This window comes from Melanotaenia boesemani, chromosome 20, assembly GCF_017639745.1.
Source record: "Melanotaenia boesemani isolate fMelBoe1 chromosome 20, fMelBoe1.pri, whole genome shotgun sequence".
NCBI lineage: Eukaryota > Metazoa > Chordata > Actinopteri > Atheriniformes > Melanotaeniidae > Melanotaenia > Melanotaenia boesemani.
Genome location: NC_055701.1, coordinates 4370124 through 4392246, shown reverse-complemented (window position 1 = coordinate 4392246; position 22123 = coordinate 4370124). Strand labels below are relative to the sequence as shown.

The 22123-nt window shown below is 41.1% G+C and overlaps 1 protein-coding gene across 2 annotated transcripts in view; it reads left to right on the top strand.

Moving 5' to 3' along the window:
* Nucleotides 1-21897, top strand: part of babam2 (BRISC and BRCA1 A complex member 2) — a 105839-nt gene extending 83942 nt beyond the window's left edge. For both annotated transcript variants that reach the window (XM_041971398.1, XM_041971399.1), the window contains exons 8-12: nucleotides 9730-9829; nucleotides 17537-17607; nucleotides 17686-17768; nucleotides 17854-18007; nucleotides 21420-21897. In XM_041971398.1, the coding sequence (XP_041827332.1) occupies nucleotides 9730-9829; nucleotides 17537-17607; nucleotides 17686-17768; nucleotides 17854-18007; nucleotides 21420-21483 (472 nt within the window). In that variant the 3' untranslated portion in view covers nucleotides 21484-21897. The remainder of the gene's footprint in view (nucleotides 1-9729; nucleotides 9830-17536; nucleotides 17608-17685; nucleotides 17769-17853; nucleotides 18008-21419) is intronic.
* Nucleotides 21898-22123: the final 226 nt, after the last annotated feature.

Sequence of the window (22123 nt, the reverse complement as noted above, 5' to 3'; positions counted from 1 at the left end):
TGAAAAGGGCCATAAACCAGTGAGTGTTATGGTGTGCTCCAATTGCACCTCAAAACAGAATTTACATGAGGAATCAGTAACATCTACCAAAATGACCACAACACGGATAAGAGACGCGATGTTGTGTGAGGTGGTGCAAACAGCTGTTGTTTATTCCATGCACTGGAAGACCTTTAAAAACAAGAAAACATTATTCAGCTTGGACAGATTTTTTTTTTTTTTTTTAAGTTAGATTGAGGTATGACATTTATTTAAATTTGGAAACTACACAATAGTACAATCTGCAGGGAAGCAACTAATAGTAGGTGGTTAATTACTTGGTTTAGATGTAATAGGTTAGAATAAACCTTTTCAAAAGATCTGTGTTAAAGTCACATGCTAACAAGCTGCAATGAGATCTTGCTCATATTCTGTTCATCTGCAACATTAACAAACTTTCTAGTCTAGTTGATCTCTCACTGCACTTTGCAGTATAATTTGCATCACTTTTGAGAGAACACCCCTACACCTGCACTCAGATGAAGATACTAGGACATGTAGGGGTATACTGATCTTCTAATTGGTGGATAATCACTTTATTGGCTAATCCCCAAGTAGCTATCAGCTTGTTTTATTGGACTGATGTGGCTCTTTTAGTTGGTTTTATTACTATTTTTGGCAAAGAAAAACCAAGAAAATGTTGCTAATGAGAGCAGTCAGGCTTCTGCCAGAAAAACTAAGACAAGAATGAGGAGAAAGCTCTGTTAAGCTTAATGGAGACCAAATGATGATGAATAACATGAAATGTCACTAGCTGTAAAATGTCTTATATTACATCCTCTTCATGCAACTCCACATACTTGGTGACTGTAAAGGCTTTAAAACGTGTGTTGTCATGTTGTATTTGCATGAACCTGAAAGAAAATATTCAGTAAGCACAGGACTTGTGCTAGAAGGTAATGTCCCCATCAAGCAGTTACCTGCAGCAATAAAAAGGCTCATTAGCATGGCTCATTGAAGCCGGACCGGCGATAATGAAAGATTTGAGTAAGTAATGAGTTTGTGTCACTGCAGCTTGCATCAGAATTTGGGTGTTTAATTTGGCTGTGGAGTCATCATTAAAAAGCACTTATCTGCAGAGACTTTGATTCCTTCCTAATTTCAGCCTTCCTCTCTGAGCATTTTATAACCAGACTCGCTGCTCTTTTCATTTTCACTCTCACTTCTCGTTTACCTGATTTCGCTGTGCCCATGAGACGAGTTGGATACATCTCTCCTTCCCCCAGAAAACCTGCTGCATTGCATAAAAGAATCGAGTGGGCACCGTCTCTGCCCCCAAACTAGATTTAGGAGCCCAGAAAAATCAACACAGAGAGACAGTTTTAGGCTGCAGTGCACTAATGTTTGTGTATCTGCATTTGCCTTTAGGTGCCTGTGTGTGCGTGCAAGTGTGTTCCTGTGTGGGTGTACACTTTCGTTATATGTGTGTGTGTCCCTTCTCCAGGGTCTGTAGAGGTGTTTATGGCCTTTGAAAAATGCCTGCATTTCAATCAGATATTTTTCAAGGTTTTGTGAACATCTTGTCACACTCAGAAAATGGTCTGTCTGAAAAAATAAACTCTCCACCAACCTGGCAACCCTTCTCGACAGTCTAAGATGTCAGTGCAAAGGTTTGCCTCGCACATTGCTGACTCCTCTTCCTCTCCGTCTCCTGTGTGTTGTGTTTTCCTGTGTAAACTGAGTTTTGTGATGCTTTTCTGTTATCAGGAGCAGAGATTCCTCAACATGTTACAGTTGAAATTACAGTGGAAATTATGTAGGACTTGTTTTTGTTAAATATCTTCGCTGAAGCCAAAAACATTCAGTCTGGCCAGCAAAATTGCAAAAAATAGTTTAAGATCATGAATGTATTTGACATTTTAGCGGTTGTTTATAAAAAGTAGATACAACTACTTATTAATGCACCAGAACAGGGTTATGCTTCAGGAGAATATTAAGGCAAAAATGTTTCAAAAAGGCTTTCTATTGCTGTATAACACCAAAAAAAAGACTTCATTAATTTACACATATAACCAAATGTGAATGATGTTGAACTTTTATTTAACTGATGCATCTTCTTTGACTGAAAATGTGATGAAATGTAGAAAAGCATTGGGCCAGAGATGTTAAGAAAAAACATTTCAATACTATTTCTTTTAGATTTGTTTGGTAAATGCCACATCTCTCTATGAGAGTCCCTAGAAAGGTTCCTCATCATCAGTCTGGTCTTTAATTCCCTTTAGTGATTACTGATGAGATTCAGAATTTTCCATTTTTTACACTGATAATAATAACAACTTAGCATCCAGTAGTGTTTAACCAGCATTTAGAACAAATTCAAATAACTACGCCTGCTTCCAATTATGATCAACAGAAACAAAACACTAAGGTACACAAACTCATTTTTATTGATGTTGTGTTTAAGGCTACAAAATTTGGGCACAGTTGACATTTTCTTTGACAGAAACACGTCTTAACTTACTGTATTTCTCTACTGTACCATCAACAGCGGGAGCAAGCAGAAATGTCATTATCTGCACATGCTTTATGTCTTTCTCTGGAGTGTTACTCTTTAATCATCGTAGCGCCTCCCACAGCCTTGGACTATGTACTACTGCAGTTTCATGGAGATGTTGAAAGCTTTTTCCTAGTTTTTGCCATCGTTTTCACACCTGTACCAGCTTCGGTGCCTTGTGGACTAAGATGGAAGTTTAAAACTGACCACAGTTTTTGGACTAAATAAACGAGATCGGTCTATTTGAACTTTCTCTAAAACAGCTGACAGCTCTGTTAGGTTGTATTCACACCTAGTAGTCTGCTAGATTCTGTACGATTGGGGACTCAATTGGGAGTTGCAACATTCAGCCAGTCCAAGTTTGCTGAAGTTTGAAGTGCTGAAGGAGCAGAAAAGGCAAACAATGAGCAAGAAGACCCAATCATCTATGGGTTAATGTAGGACAACTTCTGTTTCCATCACATAAGCTGTTTTCTGCTTCCTGCATAGAGTTCACTTCTTTGATCCACATCAGAGTTCAGTTGCGCATTCACATCTCCCCAAACGAACCAGACTTTCCAAGCAAACTAACTGGGATACGGTTCAATATGGCTGGTGTGAATGCACCATTAGTCTCATTTTGTAGGGCTGATGTAAAGGTTGATTAGACAAATAATTAAGTACATCAAGAAGTCATGATTATCAGAATCGGCGCCTGAAGGATAACTTAAATTTACGTGGGTTAAAACTGTGTGACTGGGCCGCTGTGAAATGCTGATGTCATTATAGAGCATATTTACAGTTACAGAATGTTCGTTTAGTTTCACTTAATATTGTGGATCATTGTCTCGTTGGAAAGACAATAAACCAAAATATATTTTCTTGCAGAATCATAGTCATCCTACAAAGAATATTGGATCCATTTTAAGCTGTAATACAACTCAGAAATAAGTAGAACGACGCAGATTCAGTTTGTTCAGCTGTTCTCGTTTCCATGACAACCGTGATGCTAACACTGGACCAGGAGAAATACTCAACCTGCTCCTCACTGGAGTAGGATTCTTCCATCTTCACCTGCCTGAGAGAATCTAGAAAACATTTTTTTTTCTGATTTTCAGCTGGCTGACGTGTTTTCCGGCGTGTGCACTCTGTCCTCTGATGGAAACCTGTGTGTGCGCTCACTGCCGTAGACACAGAGAGCAGCTATGACATGCCGCCATGTAAATCAGATAAATAGCATCAGACTGTTTTTTTGATAAAAGGACAAAGTGGAAACCTGTTTTAGAGGAAATGTGACTTTAAATGACCATGCCGGATTTATTTCAAGTACATACATGTAAGGTGTACATCACTTTATGTAACATGGTGGTGCCTGCAGCCTTGGCGTTAGCTGCTAATATGAACGGTAATATGCTGCTAAATACTTTACAGGTGAATGTAATTCACACTAATGAATGAAAGCATCTGAATTTGACATTATCTCGCAAGAAAAGCTGATTTTAGATGGAGGCGACACAGAAAACCATTTGTGTGTATGTGTATACCTGCTAAGATCTCGCCGAGCCTACGTGACCAACGCACGAGTAGGGCCACGTCTCCACGTTTTATGAACCGATATTGAATTTATTTAACTTGATTTAAATTGATTAATCAATTTTTTTTGTGTAAACAGGCCAGCGGAAATCAGATCAGATTGATTTCTATCGGATATATGAAATATGTTTCCATGTAAACGTAGCTAACGGTTGGTTCATCCTTCTGAGTAAAACAAATTCAGAATAAACATTTCTCTAAGGCACTACTGGACTTCACTTTGCAGACACCGATCCATAAACACTCCAGCATTCTGCCAAAGCTACATGAACAAAAGAGGGTTTTTGGTCACTGGTTCATTTGTCAGATTGAAAGAAAATACATTTTTCTGGCACAGAAAAGTAGTTCAGCTTGTTGAAAGAAGAAGCATTCAACCTCAGGGACACATCTCAAATATTAAGCAAGGTTGTGAGAATAATGATTTTGGTATTTCTTCAATGATGGGTCATGCAACCTTGTCAAAGACATTTTTAAATCAGTGAGGCAGTGAGCAAAAGAAAAAAAAAAAAGGTTATGAGAAAAGGTGTGGAGGGAAAAGTAAAGAAGATTATTAACATTTTGGAGTGATCCAACCACCCTGGACCTGAATACTTTTCAGAATATGGAGGAAATTAAAAATCACAGTGATGGCAAATAATTCTCCAACACTTAAAGACTCGCAGTTAATCAAAGAAGAGGAGCGGCCTAAAATCCCAGCAGCCTAAAATGTCAGCAGCTATTACTTAGAAGGAAAACTTGGGCAAATTTTACATCCATAAGAGATTTTATAATAAATATTTATTAGAAAAAAAACTTTAATCAAGACTTTAATCAATGGGGGAAAAAGGTGTATGGAAAACTTGAGATGCCATTTATAATCATAATCTCTAATGAAACATTTGTCACTTCCAGCCAGAACAAACCTGTTCAAGTCAGTACATATGATAAATATGTGTGATAGAGGAAGATTAAATAAAAAAAATCTCAACACATAAGCATAAAATACATTGTAAAATGAATCAATAAAAGATTAACAAATAATTTTATAATAACAGTTGCAAGTAAGAATTATTACATTTTTTATTTGGTAAAGATTTAAAAAGAAAAAAAACTTACAGCAGAGATCTTTAACTAATATCCTGCAAGTTTCAGATGTTTCCTACAACACCTCACTTCAATGTCAAGTTTAGCACAAGCCTGTTGATGACCCATTGATTTGAGTCTGGTGTGTTCCAGCTGGAAACCTCCAAACCTGCAGGACAAAAGCTCCATCCCAGCTGTCAAATACAACATCTACAGCTGGCTGAAAGGATAAAACAGGCAAACATGACTCTTCCTGATCATTCCTGAAGCTTATCATGTACTTATAGGAGTTTAGAACAGTTCTGGCTGAAGCTTTAGTTAATTTGATTTTATCCAAATGGTTGATGTACAAAGAATCTGCATAATTTCAGCGCTGACAGGCTGAGGCGGTCGTCTCATACTGTGGGGGAGAGAGGTCACAAAAATCTTGTTGCCGTAGGCCAGAGGTGCCTTGTCCACTCTCAGAGGAAGCACAGGATATTTATTTGGTCCAAGCAGTCTACAAGCAGACTGTAGCCCTCCAGGCTTTGGGAAATGATGAAGGCAATCAAAATGGAAATGTTGTGCTTCTGAAGCTGCAACAGAATCTCCCAGCAGTTCCTCTTGGCCTCATCTTTCACTTTGATAATGAATCACAGCTGCCCGCCTTCCAATTGAACCTTTATTTGCTCTCACGCTGTCACTGCCCTGCCGCCACGCGCACACACACATACACACACACACTCTCCTTTAACACAGATAAACAAACAAACTGAGCTTCGTCACCATCCACCTGAGTCACAGAGGATAATCTCCCCATTTGATGAAGCCACAGGCAGCCCTGTCACTGTACAGCATGAGTGTCTGTATGTTTACATGCATGCATGTACTGACTCTACAGTAAATATGTCATACAGTAGGTTGCATTGCTCAGAGGGTTTGTGTTAGGCAGCATGTCTGAAGATGACTCCAGTTTGTGTGGGTAGTGTTGAAAGTGGTGTCACCAGCAGACACAGAAGCAGGGACTCTTTAGGGTGCCACTTGGAGAGTAAAACATCATCATGTTTAGATTCTGAGTCCACCCACAGGAGGATCAGTTAAAAGCACTTACTGAGTCTGAGAACACTCATTCTCAGAGAATCGGCATCTTTTCAGGACTCTTTTACCGACTCTGCTTCCTGTTGTGCAAACTAAAACATGTACTGATATATCGGATCATGATCAAACTTGTGATTTACACCCCTGCTGTGCTGTATGTACTTTATACAGTACTGAGCAAACATCTTGGGTAAACCGTCATTTCTTTAGATCATGACTTAAAACAGCTGGACTGTCTCGGCCACTATGTTTTATACAACCAGTGCTCGCTTGGCATGATAGTATAAATTGCTGTAGCGATATGACCTGGACTCTTTGAGGACTTTTATATAGTTCGTGTGCACTGAGGCTTTTCTTTACTGTCACAGTCATGTGTAAATGAAGCCAAAAGGAACTTTAACTCAAAATCAGCCAAAAACTGACTAAAAGGCTAATTCAGCATCCGTTTTACATCCTTTCTCTTCTCTGAGCTCTCTCAAGCAACCTAAAGTCAGTCTGATGTTGAATCTTATGTCTTGCATTGACCTTTTTCTTTTCCTCCAATGACGTCACCCTGCGTTTCTTTGGTAAATCAGCCACAATGCGCTTTAAAAGTGCCCACTGTGTTTATATCTAGTTGCTAGCATGTGACGTTGTGCATAAAGAGAAAAGCTGCTTAAAGTGAAACTCAGCTGATCTTCCAGGTTCGAACACAATGTGGGGATTTGCGGTTTCTCAGCTTCTGGATGCTGTTTCAGAATTGTGCATAATAAATGTCAGTGTGCCATCAAAATGAGTCAGAAACACATATTTTTATGGTCAGAAGGTTACATAGTGCTCCTTTAATGTTCCATAAATGGCTTGTTTCGGTAACAGTATTGTGACTGTGTAATTTCAGGTTCTTTGTCCAGTTTATTTGTCAGACTGATGAACTGATGGAACTACTTTTTGCAGACGTGTTATGCCACCAGATTCATAATCAGCTCATATTCCATCACATGGTAAAAAATCTCAGTTTCAACATCTAATATGTTATTTATCTCCTTCTGGGATTTGCATTCTGGTTTTAGAGTAGGGTTGTGATTTTATTTTCAATCATAAGCCTTTAAATTTACATCTCTGGCACATTTTTGAGGTTAAGTTGTAATAAATTATGTTTTGTTATTGGAAACTTTAACTTTGAGCACAGTGCTAAACCTCAATAGTTGGCTGTGTTTTCTTACAATTATAATAATTTTCTTCAGAGGAAAACACTCCACTCCTTACCTGACTTCTTTTAAAGGCAAACAAACTTTAAATGGAAAATAAGGATTATTTAGGTGTTTGGGCCTAGATTGATATTGAAAACAATATGAGAATAAAAGAAAAACTTTGTGCTATATTTAAATCCTGCTGGTGTTTTTTCCCTCCCTTCAGTTTTAAAGGATTCAACAATGCAGTGTCTAATTTAACTCCAATGGCTCCTACGCAATGTCCAAACAAAAATAATTACACAAAAGTGGTGAAAAAATAAATGTGTACCAAATTAACATATTTGTCAAATTTTGGTAGATTTATATTTGAAAAATCATTTTAGGTCTGTATCATCTTTAACATGTTAAACAATATTTCAGAAGTTCCACACTTTAGTATATTAACCCAAAGATAACTGGAAGGCAGTAAAGTTGAAGAAAGTCTCCTCAAACGGATCTAGATCCTAATCTCCTGATTCTGGATGGAAATAGACTGAATAGATGCATTGGTTTGTTTGTGGAACATGACCTGGTCAATGAAGAGAGAATTTATCCGTCTGTCTTTATATTTTTAAGATACTGAAGTTTTGGAGGTAAATGTTGGTGCCCAATCAGCCTCTGTACATGAGCATTTTTTACTGACAGCCACTGAAATCCAAAGCACCACATTTGTTCGGATGCCTGCCACTGACACAAATGAATGACGAACACACAGCCGTCTATTTTGTTCCTCTGTCCGCATTTCCATCTGAATGATACAGAGCTATTCTTAGATCTGTGGGTGGATAGATGGGCATCATTTAGTCTTTCATTTTCAAAGGCTTCTCTCCTCGTAGCTGTAAGCCATTTTCAATCGACTATTTGTTGGTGCAGGCAGAATGTGCAGGCTAATGCTAATTATGTGCACAAAGCCTACTGTAAATGGTGGCTTTGGAGTTCCACAATGGATAGTGACAATGAAAATGGTATTATGACATGCAGTGCTTCCTTGGGAACAAAGCCTTATTAATATTCAGCTGAGCATCAGTTAATGACAGCTGTTATACATCAAAAACTGGAAACTTCATGCAGCATTTTGACAGGTATCTTTACCTAACATTAGTAAACTCAGACACAGTAGAAGCTCCTGTGTGTGACAGAATGTTTGCTCTGTATTCAGATTAAACCTGTCAGACCAACCTTGTCCCTGCTGAACCTTTTCTGCCCTGTGTTTAAACATTTTTTTCCACATAAATATTTATGATTTTAGCTCATGTAAGCACAATAAAACACATCATAAGCTGCTCCACCTTCTTCAAACTCCCACAGCCTTTCTTTGGAATTGGAGTTTCCAGTTCTACACAATACTTTTTGTGTTTCTCAGCCTCCCAGCCTATAACTGAGGAAAACCGTAGGAAATATTTTCATGAATTATGGAAATAATTTCCTATTTGTGCACAGATGATGTGATGACTGGTGGGTTCATGTTTACAATGTTTGTAGTTCACCTTTACATTATCGTGTTATATGACAGTTTATAAAGAATAAGCCTAAAGCCTTGCAACCCTGAATACAGTAGATCTTTTGACATTTGACATGATGTTGCATGATGTATGCTATGTAAATGCATTATCCATGCTTAACCTTATAAACGGCCACTTCAGCATTGATTTTCAAAAGACAAAACAGCATTTCTAAATGTCCTGTGACTGTTCTGCTGTAATGAAGAATGAAATAAAAATAGAAGGCAGCGGAAGAAACCCCCTTTTTATGTGTTTTAAAATGAGCATTTAGAGCATTAAAGCGGTTTCTAAAGACCTTTAACCCATCCTCAGGGTATTCCCTCTGTTTTTGCCCCACATCAGAAAAAAATGAAGGAGTGACTACTCCGCTTGGTTAGTCACTGGAGAGCTGCAGCAGCAGATTTCCTGATTAAATAAGCATGCGCTAATCACTAATGGAGCTGTGCTGCAGGATTAAATCAGAAGGATGTCAAAATAATAACTGAAGTGAAGGAGAATGAAGAAGATGCCACAGGCATGACTCATTCCCTTATTTTTAATTCCTCAATTTCAGGTACATGGCAGCAAATGTTAATGTGCTTTATATTGGATTTGTTTTGCTCCATACTTAACATTTGCTTACATAAAGTCAACCAGCCATACACGGTCTAGAATTGGTCCTCAAGCCATTAAAGGGTCTTAAAATAGATGTGATTTAATGTGTGATATATAATGTACAGTAATGATGAGAATTTCTAGGCTGACTGTTGTTGTTTTCCTTCTCTCTGATCAGTGCTCTGGGAGGCTCTTCAGCACTTCATATCCCAGCTTTTCCCAGCGGAGGATGTCTAATTGATTACGTCCCTCAAGTCTGTCAGTTGCTCACCAACAAGGTAAAAATGCTCTCTGTTGATGCTCTTTATCCATATTGTGTAAACATGTACAAAACTGCAAACATCATGATCCGGCCCCCATCAGTCAGACATGTTGTCATCTTTAAAAGTGGCGTTGGTTCACATTTCTCCAGCTTTCTGAAGGTCTTACAAAGTTTTTCTTGGGATATTTTCTGCTTTTTCACTCATTTTCAGTCCAGTCTTTGTGCCCAACCATTTTCCGTGAAATATTTTTTTGTCATTTAACTCTGACCTATGAATAATTCAAGCATAAAAGCGGCTCCTTCCTCAAGGAATGGGCCAGTGTTGTGTTGACACATTAACTACCAGGCAAAGAACCAATTCTAAAACGGATCTTTAAGCTCTTTGTTACCATCGGCCTGTAACAAAGATGCATTATTTGTTCCCGTTTCTTTAGTTGCAGCTATTTCAGTTTAATTATTTGGACAGGACAAGTCAAGTTAATTAACATTACAAGAAATATGAATGTAAACATGCCAGATTATAGCCCAAGACTAATTTCCACCCTTTGTCTCCAAAGGATGTTTAAAAATTAAACTAAATAATGCAGTGGTTAAAATAATATTTTAACCACCACAGTCAATAAAATTATAATATAATGTAAAAAAATAAATAAAAAATACGTAGGAGTCTAGAAAACCCCCCCAGCCAAGATCAGACAGTTTGACAGACAGAACATAGGACTTTAGCAGCAACAAGGTGATTCCCAAACAGCTGCTAGCTGGAAACTTTCTCATCATGCTGAGTAGAAACTCAGTGGAGGCAAAAGAAAAAGAGTCGGAACTAAAAACTATCTACCACAGATTCATCTGAAATTGATGTCCCAAAGAAATAGGACCAAATCCAACAAAGACCTGAACCAGGACCTGAAAAACGCATCTGGACCTTCAGTTGATCCATCCACTGTTGGCCGAAACCTCATCAGAAATGGTCTCTATAGAGGGGTGGCTGTCAAGAGGGAAGGAAAACAGGAAGAAAAGGCAGAGGTATGTCACATGACACAAGGACTGGACTGAAAATCAGTGGCAGTGGGTCTGATGGAGGAAGGAATCCTCTGTGTGGGATCATCTGGACAGAGAACAGTACAAAAAGCAGAAACATCTAAAAAAAAAAAAAAAGAGCTTTGGAAAGTCCTTCAAGAAGTTCAGAGAACTATTCCTACAAACTTAAAGAAATGACAAAGGAGGGTTAAGACGGAAACCAGATATTCAAACTTTATGTACTTTATTTACATTTGTTTGCACATTTTATTAAAATGCTGCATGTATTTCCCATTTTCAGAGTACAGAAATGACAGGTGGTTTAAGGCTTTTGTACAGTACTGTATGTATTTTACTACAAATATCCATTTTAATGACACGTTTCCATACTCTGTGCAGTTGTGTGACAGGTGTATGAATCATTCATTACACATTTTGTGCAGCAAAGCATACATCCAGCTAAGGATGCCGTGTTTGTGTGTATTCGTGCACGTGTGTCTGTCGTCTGCCTGCGTGGGCGAACTGGCCAACCTCCATTGGCTGTCTGAGGGCTCGCTGGCCTCCGCAGGTTGACAAGTAGATATGCAGCATAGATGTGATGTTGTGCCATTTCCTTTAAGGCAAATGCCCTTCCCCCGCACCCTCACACAGGCGTGCACATAAAGCACACACATATCCTCCATTTTTCCCGTTCACCTGGAGTCTGACCAACAGAAAACGTGTGCCTGACTGTCTTCCATGTCTCTGGATTTTTAAGTCTTGTGTCTTGAGGCACTCCATTTGCTTCTGTGAAAGAGGCCCCGGCATGTGTGTGGAAAGGCTTGTTAAGCAGTGTTAATATCATACATAGGGACCAGAGAAATGTATGTTTTACAGAGAATTTACAAAATGTTCATTGTAAAACGTTTTCTCACACAAATTACCCAGCTAGGTAGTATTTAAATAATTTGTTTTGGATAAATCTTATTTTTTTTTAGTTGATTTTACAAAGGATACCACTGTCATGAATGAACAGTTAAAGACCACACCCTTTTTAACGGAGGAACTCCATACTGACATAAAACGTGTGCATTGACAGAGCAAATCTGCTGACTCCTGTCTGAGCATATTCTTGTGCTTTCAGACAAATCCCATTCTGGTTCTGGTTTCAGCCCCGTTGAGTCTCCAGTTTAACTGGAACCATACTGGCAGAACTTTACCTCATGGAAGTAATTTCGGAAGCAAAGTGTTGATTATCTGCAAACATTCATCCTGTATGTACTCAGCTTACCGTCTTCATTTGTGGAAGACTCGGGGATGGGAGGAGGTACTCTGTCTGCTTCCTATTCGGTCGTGGCTGAATTCTGCGTCCCATTAACTGGTTTGTTGGTTGATGAGCCATCACACTGTCCAGCAGCTTGATGGACACCACGTCCAGCCCAAGTCTTTCTGGTTCAAAATTAGGTTCAGGAACTCCCATAGAGCCCTGCTGGTGTTAAAGAGCTAACAGAGGTCTGTAACCCAGATGATCTGTTTCAGCCAACCCAGATAGTAGCCACATTTAGGCCTAAGCTGGACTACTTTTGGTACTTATGGCTCAGTTATGGCACTGGAAAATGTGTGAGACAGATGCGGTCCAGATGTAAGTTACTGGCTTGGATGTGGACTATGACAAGTGTTGTGTGAGCCAGACATGGCCAAGATGTCAGTTATTAGCTTGAATTTTCTCGCAGGAGTTAAAAGGTTATTCTGGCCCCAGTGAGGTCTGAGGTTCAGGGTAGATCAGGCAAAGACCACTAAAGTGTATCAGTGCTGGCCAGAGCCTCGGCCCTGCCACTCTGAGCCTTCAGTAAAACCAGGAAATCGGCTCCAGCTTCATTATCTTTACATGTTACGCATTTTATGGAGTTTTAATGTTTTTATTTGTGCTTTTGAGCATAACTACTGTGAAAGAACCTCAGAATAATGTTTTATTGCTCATTTTGTCACCATCTGAGCAGCCTCCCCATTTATATCTGAGTTTGAAGATCACGATTACATATCGTAATAAGTATTCCTAAGGAACAGCTTAAAAAGAAAATTTATAAGTAACATAACAAAGACAGAAAGGTAAAAATAAACTCCTAGAAATGCTCAAATAATCAAAAAAGTTCAGCTCCACCCCAGCGGTGGGCGATAAGAACCGAATTTCATATCTGAATATTTTTTTACCTGAATATAATATACATCTCAGTTTTTTTTTTTTATTTTTTTGTTTTTGTTAAGTTACATAAGAGACAGTTTTAATTTATATGAAAACAAGCTATCTCAATATAAACGATATTCCCTCATTCTATATCGTGTGTGAAAGTCTTGATAAAGTTGAGATATTGCCCAGCCATACCCCAACCCTAATTACTAAGGGTTGGCTCAAAAGTGCTGTCTTCTCTAAAGATACTAGAGACCTTTTTGGGGTCAAAATTTCTTCCCCCTGGTTCTTGCAGTTGAAATTACAGGGACTGAGGGAAAAGACCCTGGTTCCTAGAAGAATTTCCTGCTGTGGAAATTCTTTTTAATTTTCCACTGCATCAACACTGCACTGCCTATAGATGCATCTGCCTGTTCATTGACTTATTATGCTTCTGTTTAGCGTGCAATGTATTATAATTTTTGTTTTTACTACTCCTGCACTTTTAAGTGCTTGCTCTTTGTATTATATAATGCAGTATATTTTAAGCAGTATCATGCAGATTTGGTGATTCGCAATTCTAAAGAAGCAGGTAAAGATTTCACATTAAACTGAATTAATCTGTGGTTGAGAAGCAGACATGCACGCTTCAGTTTCAGCGAAGTTAATCTCTGCCATCAAAGTAATAAGTGGTTTGATATGGCACAACACGTGTCATCTGGCTGATTAATTCGTATACCAACTTTTTTGTTGTAGGCAAAGAAAAGAACAACAAGCTTGGTGGATGTATTTACCAGAAGCAGACAGCAAAATCAGCTTTGAGTTTTTTCATGAGTCTAAATAAAAACTGCATTTTAACTATTAATATATAGAATCTGCTCTTCAGAGATTTAATTCAGCTTTTTTTTTTTTTTAGATGTAGCATTGGGTTTTTACTGCACATTGTATATAAATGTGCTCAGACAACCAAAAAGCATTAATTTTTATAAAAATCAGATCAGTCACACTTATTATACGAAAGCCGGGGGTGGTGTGAAAGTGACAGAGATCTTTAATCGCACGGCAGTAAGCACTACCGGCGTTGTTGCATCACACACCCCAAACACAAGCACATACACAGAAAATGAATGCAGGGGCGAGGAGTCATGGGTGCGGGCAGGTTTGAATACCTGCAGAGCAAGATCACCTGTCTTGCATCACTCTGTGCTCCAGGCAGCCAATAGGAGGGCTCCGCTGCGAGTCACATTGGCAGTGGGAGCAGGAAATTCATTCTCATTGTGGGTGTGAAAGTTCAGTGATCCACAGTTCCCTTAAAACACACACACATACACACAATGTGATAAAATAAACAGCGCTTAGTGCACGACCTTGCAGCTTTTGAGAACGCTAAATTGCCGCCTCTGCTGTTCCATGTAAACATAATTGAACAAGAGGCTGAGTCACAAACTGTGTCTGAGTTTGAGAGTTCCTGCAGAGATGATGCCTATCAAGCACACAACTGTGTGTCAGATTACTACTGTCCTCTTTCACAAAACGATGCCATTCATACGTGGTTGATGAGTAATCAGAAATGTGCAGTTTGCAGTGGCAAAACCATCTAGATTGTGATACATCCTGCCCTCAGATGAACCACACGGGTTTGCTGCTGCTGAGAGCTGGACGAGTACTCACATGGACTTTTATTAGGCGTTACCGATACACAGACATTAACAGTCTGTTTTGTGGTATTCTGCAGAGGCCAGAAACCGTAGGCGCAACAGATAGTGATGGTTTATGTGTTATCCAGCAGTCAAAGCTTTACCTGCATGACCACCATGAAATGATACACCATCTAATGTTTAGTTTAGCTTCTTGAGTATGTCAGGTCACCTTCACAGCTGGCTGGCTGACTGCAGGCCTTACCACCTGCCCAGGATGTTCAGCGGTGAAGTGAGCATTGAGCTTCTCCTCTGTGAACTTTGTTAATCACACCTGTCAACATGTGCTAAAAACTTAAGGTCACTTGTGCAGAAAAAATGGTTAATGTATGTCCACTTGTATAAATTACATCTTTAAGTGGCTATGGATATTTTACCCCCTGGTGTTTCCAAGTAGTGTTACTGTTAGCACTGTTGTCAGAGACTAGATCACTTTCAGTTTTCCTTTGAGCTAAAAGCAAAAGTCATTGTTCTGATTTTATGCAAAGTGATAACATTGTTTGAGAGTTGCATTGGTTGTAGTAGGTGGTGTTTCTGACTATAACTAGTAATGTCCCGGTCACAGTTTTTGCCTTTCAGTCATTTGATTTTGAGTATTTGCAGATACCTCAGCAGTGCATTAATAAGAAGAAAAAGGAACACATCCAAGTTGTCCTTTAATTTTTTATTATTATTTTATTATTATTTATGACAGTATCGTACATACCTTTTCATTTGGCTCTTTTATCACAAGTTTTGTTAGTGCAGCATTGGTTCAGACCAAGTAAACAAAATAAAACTTGTAGGTTATCAGAGGTGCAGCACAAAATAACCATGTAAACAAACTCAATTTAAATAAATATCTTTTTTAGATGAACAAACTAGAAGATTTCTAGTGTCTTTAGATGTAAAATAAAGTCTCAATAATTCCACATAGCAAGTAAAATTAAATCACTTAACTACTTCTAAGTGGTAGCTTCACATTCAGTCACGAGTCAGAAAATAAAATTTAGGCTTCGTGTAGAATCAGACTAACTTGTCTGGTATCAGCGTCCCCTTGATAACATGTTTTACACACTGTACCATATGAGACCCGGGAAAATGTTAAGCATGCAAGGTCATGTAAATTAAAACTGGAGTTGACTTATTGTGCAGTAAAGGTTAGCAGTGACATCGGGAAAAACGATAAACTCCATATGTCTGTGGGAAACCCAAAAGCAGCCACCTCTGATAAAAGCACTAGTAGGTGGTCACGTAGCTTGTTGTAAATGCCTGGCAGAGCTATGTCAGTAAAGTAGTGACGAGAAGGCGCTTCATGTTATCGTGACAGGCCTACCCGCGGACTGGCAGACTGGGGTGGTGGTCCCCCTCTTCATAAAGGGGGACAGGAAACCAGACCGTGTGCTCCAACTACAGGGGGATCACACTTCTCAGCCTGCCTGGTAAGGTCTATTCAGGGGTGCTGGAAAGGAGGGTCCATCGGATAGTCGAACCTTGATTTGAGGAAGAGCAGTGTTGTATTTGTCCAGTTTGTCAGACAGTGGACCAGCGCTACACTGTCTTCAGAGTCTTGGAGGGGGCATAAGAGTTTATTCATCTCCAGTTCTGTTTATAACTTTTATGGACAGAATTTCTAGGCGCAGCTGAGGTGTTGAGGGCATCCGGTTTGGAGGCCTCAGGATTGGGTCTCTGCTCTATGCGGATGATGTGGTTCGGTTGGCTTCATTGGGCCACAATCTTCAGCTCTCGCTGGAGCTATTCATAGTTGAGTGTGAAAAAGCTGGGATGAGAATCAGCACCTCCAAATCCAAGACCATGGTCCTCACCCGGAAAAGGGTGGAGTGCTTTCTCTGGATCAGGAATGAAGTCCTGCCCCAATTGGAGGAGTTCAAATATCTCAGGGTCTTGTTCACGAGTGAGGGAAGGATGGAGCAGGAGATTGACAGGCGGATCGGTGCGGCGTCTGCAGTGATGCGGACTCTGCATTGGTCTGTCATGGTGAAGAAGGAGCTGAGCCAAAAGGCAAAGCTCTCGATTTACCGGTCGATCTACGTTCCTACCCTCACCTATGGTCACGAGCTGTGGGTAGTGACCAAAAGAACAAGATCGCGAATACAAGTGGTAGAAATGAGTTTTCTCTGCAGGGTGGCCGTGCTCTCCCTTAGAGATAGGGTGAGAAGCTCGGATATCCGACCCCAAAAGTTGAGGTAAGCTCACCAACCCCCACTTCATTCAGAAAAGGTGGCTGGGCTGGCCCTGGATAAACTTTATCTACACTAAACAAACATATTGAAACACAATCGCAATTTTTCTTATGTGAAGTCATGGTTTATCTTCGATGTATTTCAAATTCTTCTGTGACAAATTCTACACACTGGTTGAATAAACATATGCAAAGAGAAAGTGTGAATAAAACAAAGAGCTTCCTGGCGGAGTACATATTGGTTTTGTGAATTTTCCAACAAGAACGGCCTTAGCTGGGATGTAATGTCATTCCCAGATCTGACTTCCAAGCCAAATTTAATGCATCATTTGGATTCCCTGTGTATCAAGGAAATTATGGTGTCTTAAAGCCCTTTCGCAGTGGATACAAAAACAATGACCACCCACTTTGGTCTGCGGTGGGGAAACTTCCAACCAAGTGTTTGCTGACTGTTCTGCACTGTGAAGCTTCAAGAGCCAAAACAAGTGGCAAAAACATCCTTACTAACTGACTCATCCACCTATGCAAGGACAAAACCTGCTATTCAGTCAAAAATTATAAGCCTGTTTCCTCTAAAAAGTGATTTGTTTTATAAACAAATGTCTGTCCCAATGTGGTATAGTGGAAATTTTATCCTCGTTTGTCTTTGTTTTATCTAATAACACTTTCTATCCTATCCAGGTGCAATACGTCATCCAGGGCTATCACAAGAGAAGGGAGTACATTGCTGCTTTTCTCAGCCACTTTGGAATGTGAGTCAACTACCACGGTCCTCCACTGTGTTTAGCATCATTCATAAATATGAAGCATTAATATAATCTGTGTTGCAGGGGGGTGGTGGAGTACGATGCTGAGGGATTCACAAAACTCACCCTTCTACTGATGTGGAAAGACTTCTGTTTCCTCGTACATGGTAAGAGAGTCTAACACATATCTCAAGTGTTTGATTTCAAGATGTTTGCTAATTTTTTTTTTTTTTGTTCCCCCCCATCTTGTAGTGGATCTCCCGCTGTACTTTCCCAGGGACCAGCCCACACTCACCTTCCAGTCTGTTTATCACTTCACCAACAGCGGGCAGCTGTATTCTCAGGTGCAGATGTCGTATCCCTACAGTCCACGCTGGGATGGCAATGAGATGGCCAAGAGGGCAAAGTAGGCTTAAAAAACACTTGTGTTCACTCATTTTTTTTTACTGCTGATATGGGACTAGATCACAGGGGTACATTTTTGAATATTTAAATTTTACATTTAAACTGTCAGCTCACTACTAAGGAGGGATAAATATAAAAAAAAACTTGCAGTATCAAAGACATCACCCCCAGAAGAGTTCAGTGTAAAACTCATCCATCTTCTACCACTTAAGGCTGGCACCTATTACAGGATTCTTCAAATCTCCACATATTTAGAGACTATGCACTTGATATCAAAAGACAGATAGCATAGATCTCTCTCTTCTGATCTTTTAGTGTGTGGCATGCACTACATCCATCTCCTGCCGCTTATCCCGAGTCAGGTCATGGGGGCAGCTGCCTAAGTAAGAAAACCCAGACTGCCCTGTCCCCGGCCACATTCACCAGCTCATCCCAAGGCGTTCCCAGGCCAGCCGCAAGATGTAGTCCATCCAGCGTGTCATGGGTCTGATCATCCTGACCAGATGCCCGAGCCACCTCATCTGGTTTCTCTTGATGCGGAGGAGCAGCGACTCTACACTGAGCCCCTACTGGATCACCAAGCTTCTCACCCTATCTCTAAGGGAGAGCCCGGCCACCCTGCGGAGAAAACTCATTTCGGCCGCTTGTATTCACGATCTTGTTCTTTCGGTCACTACGCACAGCTCGTGACCATAGGTGAGGGCAGGAACGTAGACTGACTGGTAAATCGAGAGCTTTGCCTTTTGGCTCGGCTCCTTCTTCACCACGACAGACCGATGCAGAGTCTGCATCACTGCAGACGCCGCATCGATCCGCCTGTTGATCTCCTGCTCCATCCTTCCCTCACTCGTGAACTCTTGAAGACCCCGAGATATGAGAATTCCTCTACTTGGGGCAGAACCTCATTGCCAACCCGAAGAAGGCACTCCACCCTTTTCTGGCTGAGGGCCATGGTCTCAGATTTGGAGGTGCTGATTCTCATCCCATCCGCTTCACAATCGGCTGCGAGTCGCTCCAGTGAGAGCTGAAGATCACGGTCCGATGAAGCCAACCGAACCACATCATCCACAAAGAGCAGAGACCCAATCCTGAGGCCTCCAAACCGGATCCCCTCAACACCTCGGCTGAGCCTAGAAATTCTGTCCATAAAAGCTATGAACAGAATCGATGACAAAGGGCAGCCTTGGCGGAGTCCAACCCGCACTGGAAACAACTCTGATTTACTGCCGGCGACGCGGACCAAGCTCTAACACCAGTCGTACAGGGACCGGACAGCTCGTACAAGGGGGTCCGGCACTCCATACTCCCGGAGTACCTCCCACACGAGTCCCCGGGGACATGGTCGAACGCCTTCTCCAAGTCCACAAACTACATGTAGACTTGTTCTGCGAATTCCCATGCCTCTCCAAGACCCTGAAGAGAGTGTAGAGCTGGTCCACGACCGGGATAAAACCACACTGCTCCTCCTCAATCTGAGGTTTGACATTCAGACGGACTCTCCTCTCCAGCACCCCCGAATAGACCTTACCAGGGAGGCTGAGGAGTGTGATCCCCCTGTAGTTGGAGCACAACCTCTGGTCCCCCTTTTTGAAGAGGGGAACCACCACCCCAGTCTGCCAATCTAGGGGAACTGTTCCCGATGTCCACACGATGCTGCAGAGGAATGTCAGCCAAGACAGCCCTACAGCATCCAGAGCCTTAAGAAACTCTGGGCGGACCTCATCCACCCCCGGGGCCCTGCCACCGATGAGCTTTTTAACCAGCTCAGCGACCTCAGCCCCAGAAATGGGAGAACCAACACCAGGGTCCCCAGACTCTGCTTCCTCATCGGAGGACGTGTTGGTGGGATTGAGAAGGTCTTCGAAGTATTCCTTCCACCACCTCAACATCCCAAGTCGAGGTCAGCAGCCCCCCATCCCCACTGTACACAGTATTGATGGAGCACTGCTTTCCCCTCCTGAGCCGCTGGATGGTGGACCAGAATCTCCTCAAAGCCGTCCGAAAGTCATTCTCCATGGCCTCTCCAAACTCCTCCCATGCCCGAGTTTTGCCTTAGCGACCACCGAAGCTGTATTTCGCTTAGCCTGCCAATACCCATCAGCTGCCTCTGGAGTCCCACAGGGCAAAAAGGCCCGATAGAACTTCTTCAGCTTGACGGCATCCCTCGCTGCTGGTGTCCACCAACGAGTTCGGGGGTTACCGCCACAATAGGCACCGACAACCTTGCGGCCACAGCTGCAGCTGGGCACCTCAACAATAGAGGTGCCCACTCTAACTCAATGCCCCCCACCTCACCTGGGACATGGTTGAAGCTCTGCCGGAGATGGGAGTTGAAACTCTTTCTGACAGGGGACTCCGCCATACATTCACAGCAGACCCTCACAAGCTTGGGTCTACCAGGCCTGACCGGCATCCTCCCCCACCATCTGAGCCAACTCACCACCAGGTGGTGATCAGTTGACAGCTCCGCCCCTCTCTTCACCCGAATGTCTAAGAAATCTAGAATACCAAAGAGACAAGCTGTTCTTAACCAATGATTCTAAAGCATCATTAACACTGAAATAACATAAAGAATAATGAAAAATCTCTTTTTCTTAAGTCCCTCGTGTCTGGGATGGAAAAAGGAATGTTGCCTTCTTTTTAAATCGCAGTAAAAAGCCAACAATGCAAATAAGCTGATCACTATCTCTGCCATATCATTAAAGCGCAAGCAGGATGATGTTCTGTAAAACTGAACCTAATGTTACCTCAATAACTTCATAGTCCAGGCCAAGTTCGCCAGCTTCTTCACACATAGTCGTGCTGCTGTGGAGAAAAAACAAAAACGGTGACTTTTGAAAGTATTAACATATTAGAAGAGATTCATACATCACTGTTGCCTGGTGCAATCATTATCTAAACTGAACAGCCGGTCAGTCAGTCAGAGCTGACTGTGTATTTACACCAAAACGATGAAGGCAACAATCCTTTTACAGCCTATAGGGTATTTAAATCCAAAGTTCAGTATGAGGGTCTGAACCAGACCTGAGACTTCTTTAGTGGAAAAAGGGCACAAGTGGGTCATCAGAAATGACTGGGAGGAAATATTCCTGTCTGTGCGATGATGACTGCCTTCAAGTCTAACTTGATACAAAACACAAGTACGGACTTCTGCTTTTTTTTCCCTTCTTTGCTGGAAAAAACTATGTACAAATACAAGGGAAAAAGCATCCGAGTTAACGAGATGACTTCCATCTTGTTGAATTGTGTTTGCAGGAAGCGGACACACTCTGCCTTTAATGTCCACTTTGATGCACAATGAGGGTGGGACTGACCCAGTGAATTTGTTTGATGCTTTGAAGCTTTAAACACAATTACTGTCACATTTTGATGTTGAATTTGTCTCTTTCTCTCTCTTTGCATCTCTCCCTCAGGGCCTACTTCAAGAGCTTCATCCCTCAGTTCCAAGAAGGAGCCTTCGCCAACGGAAAACTCTAGTTCTCTTTTCCTTCATGGCATTTGTTTGTGCACACGCCTGTGCATTTGTACAGATGGATGCACAGACTTATAATTTAACACCACACTGAAAACGATGGCGGCTTATTCCACAGACTCCGCATCCCACATAGTTAATGAAGTTGTTGAGAGAAGCCACTTTTGTGTAGAACTTTGTTGTCTGGGTACTAAAACACAGCTGCAGTCAGGATTGATCAGGAGTGTTTCCAGTAAGTCTTCTGTTTCTGGGGGAAAAATATACATTTGTGTCAAGAGTCGGAACATTATACAGTATAACTGTCACGTTTGGCTCCATTATTAACATTATCTTGTCTTTTTGATTGTTAAAATGCTCTTTTTTTTTCCTTTAACTGACAAATGTCTTGTCGAAATTCCATTAAAATATGTTTCTCCTGACAGCGTCATGGTTTCACCTGCACTGTAAAGTGTTTTTCATACACTGAAAACAATGTCGAGGGAATCCATTTACTTTTGTTAAGTTGGAGCATGAGCTCCGAGGAAGAAACTATTTTGGTGTTTTAATGCTTCATCCTTCCTTCAGGGGTATGTAGAAATGTAGATGTTAATCAGAAGTTTATATTTGGTGACTAAACAGAATCTCATTCTGTGATAATCTATCAAG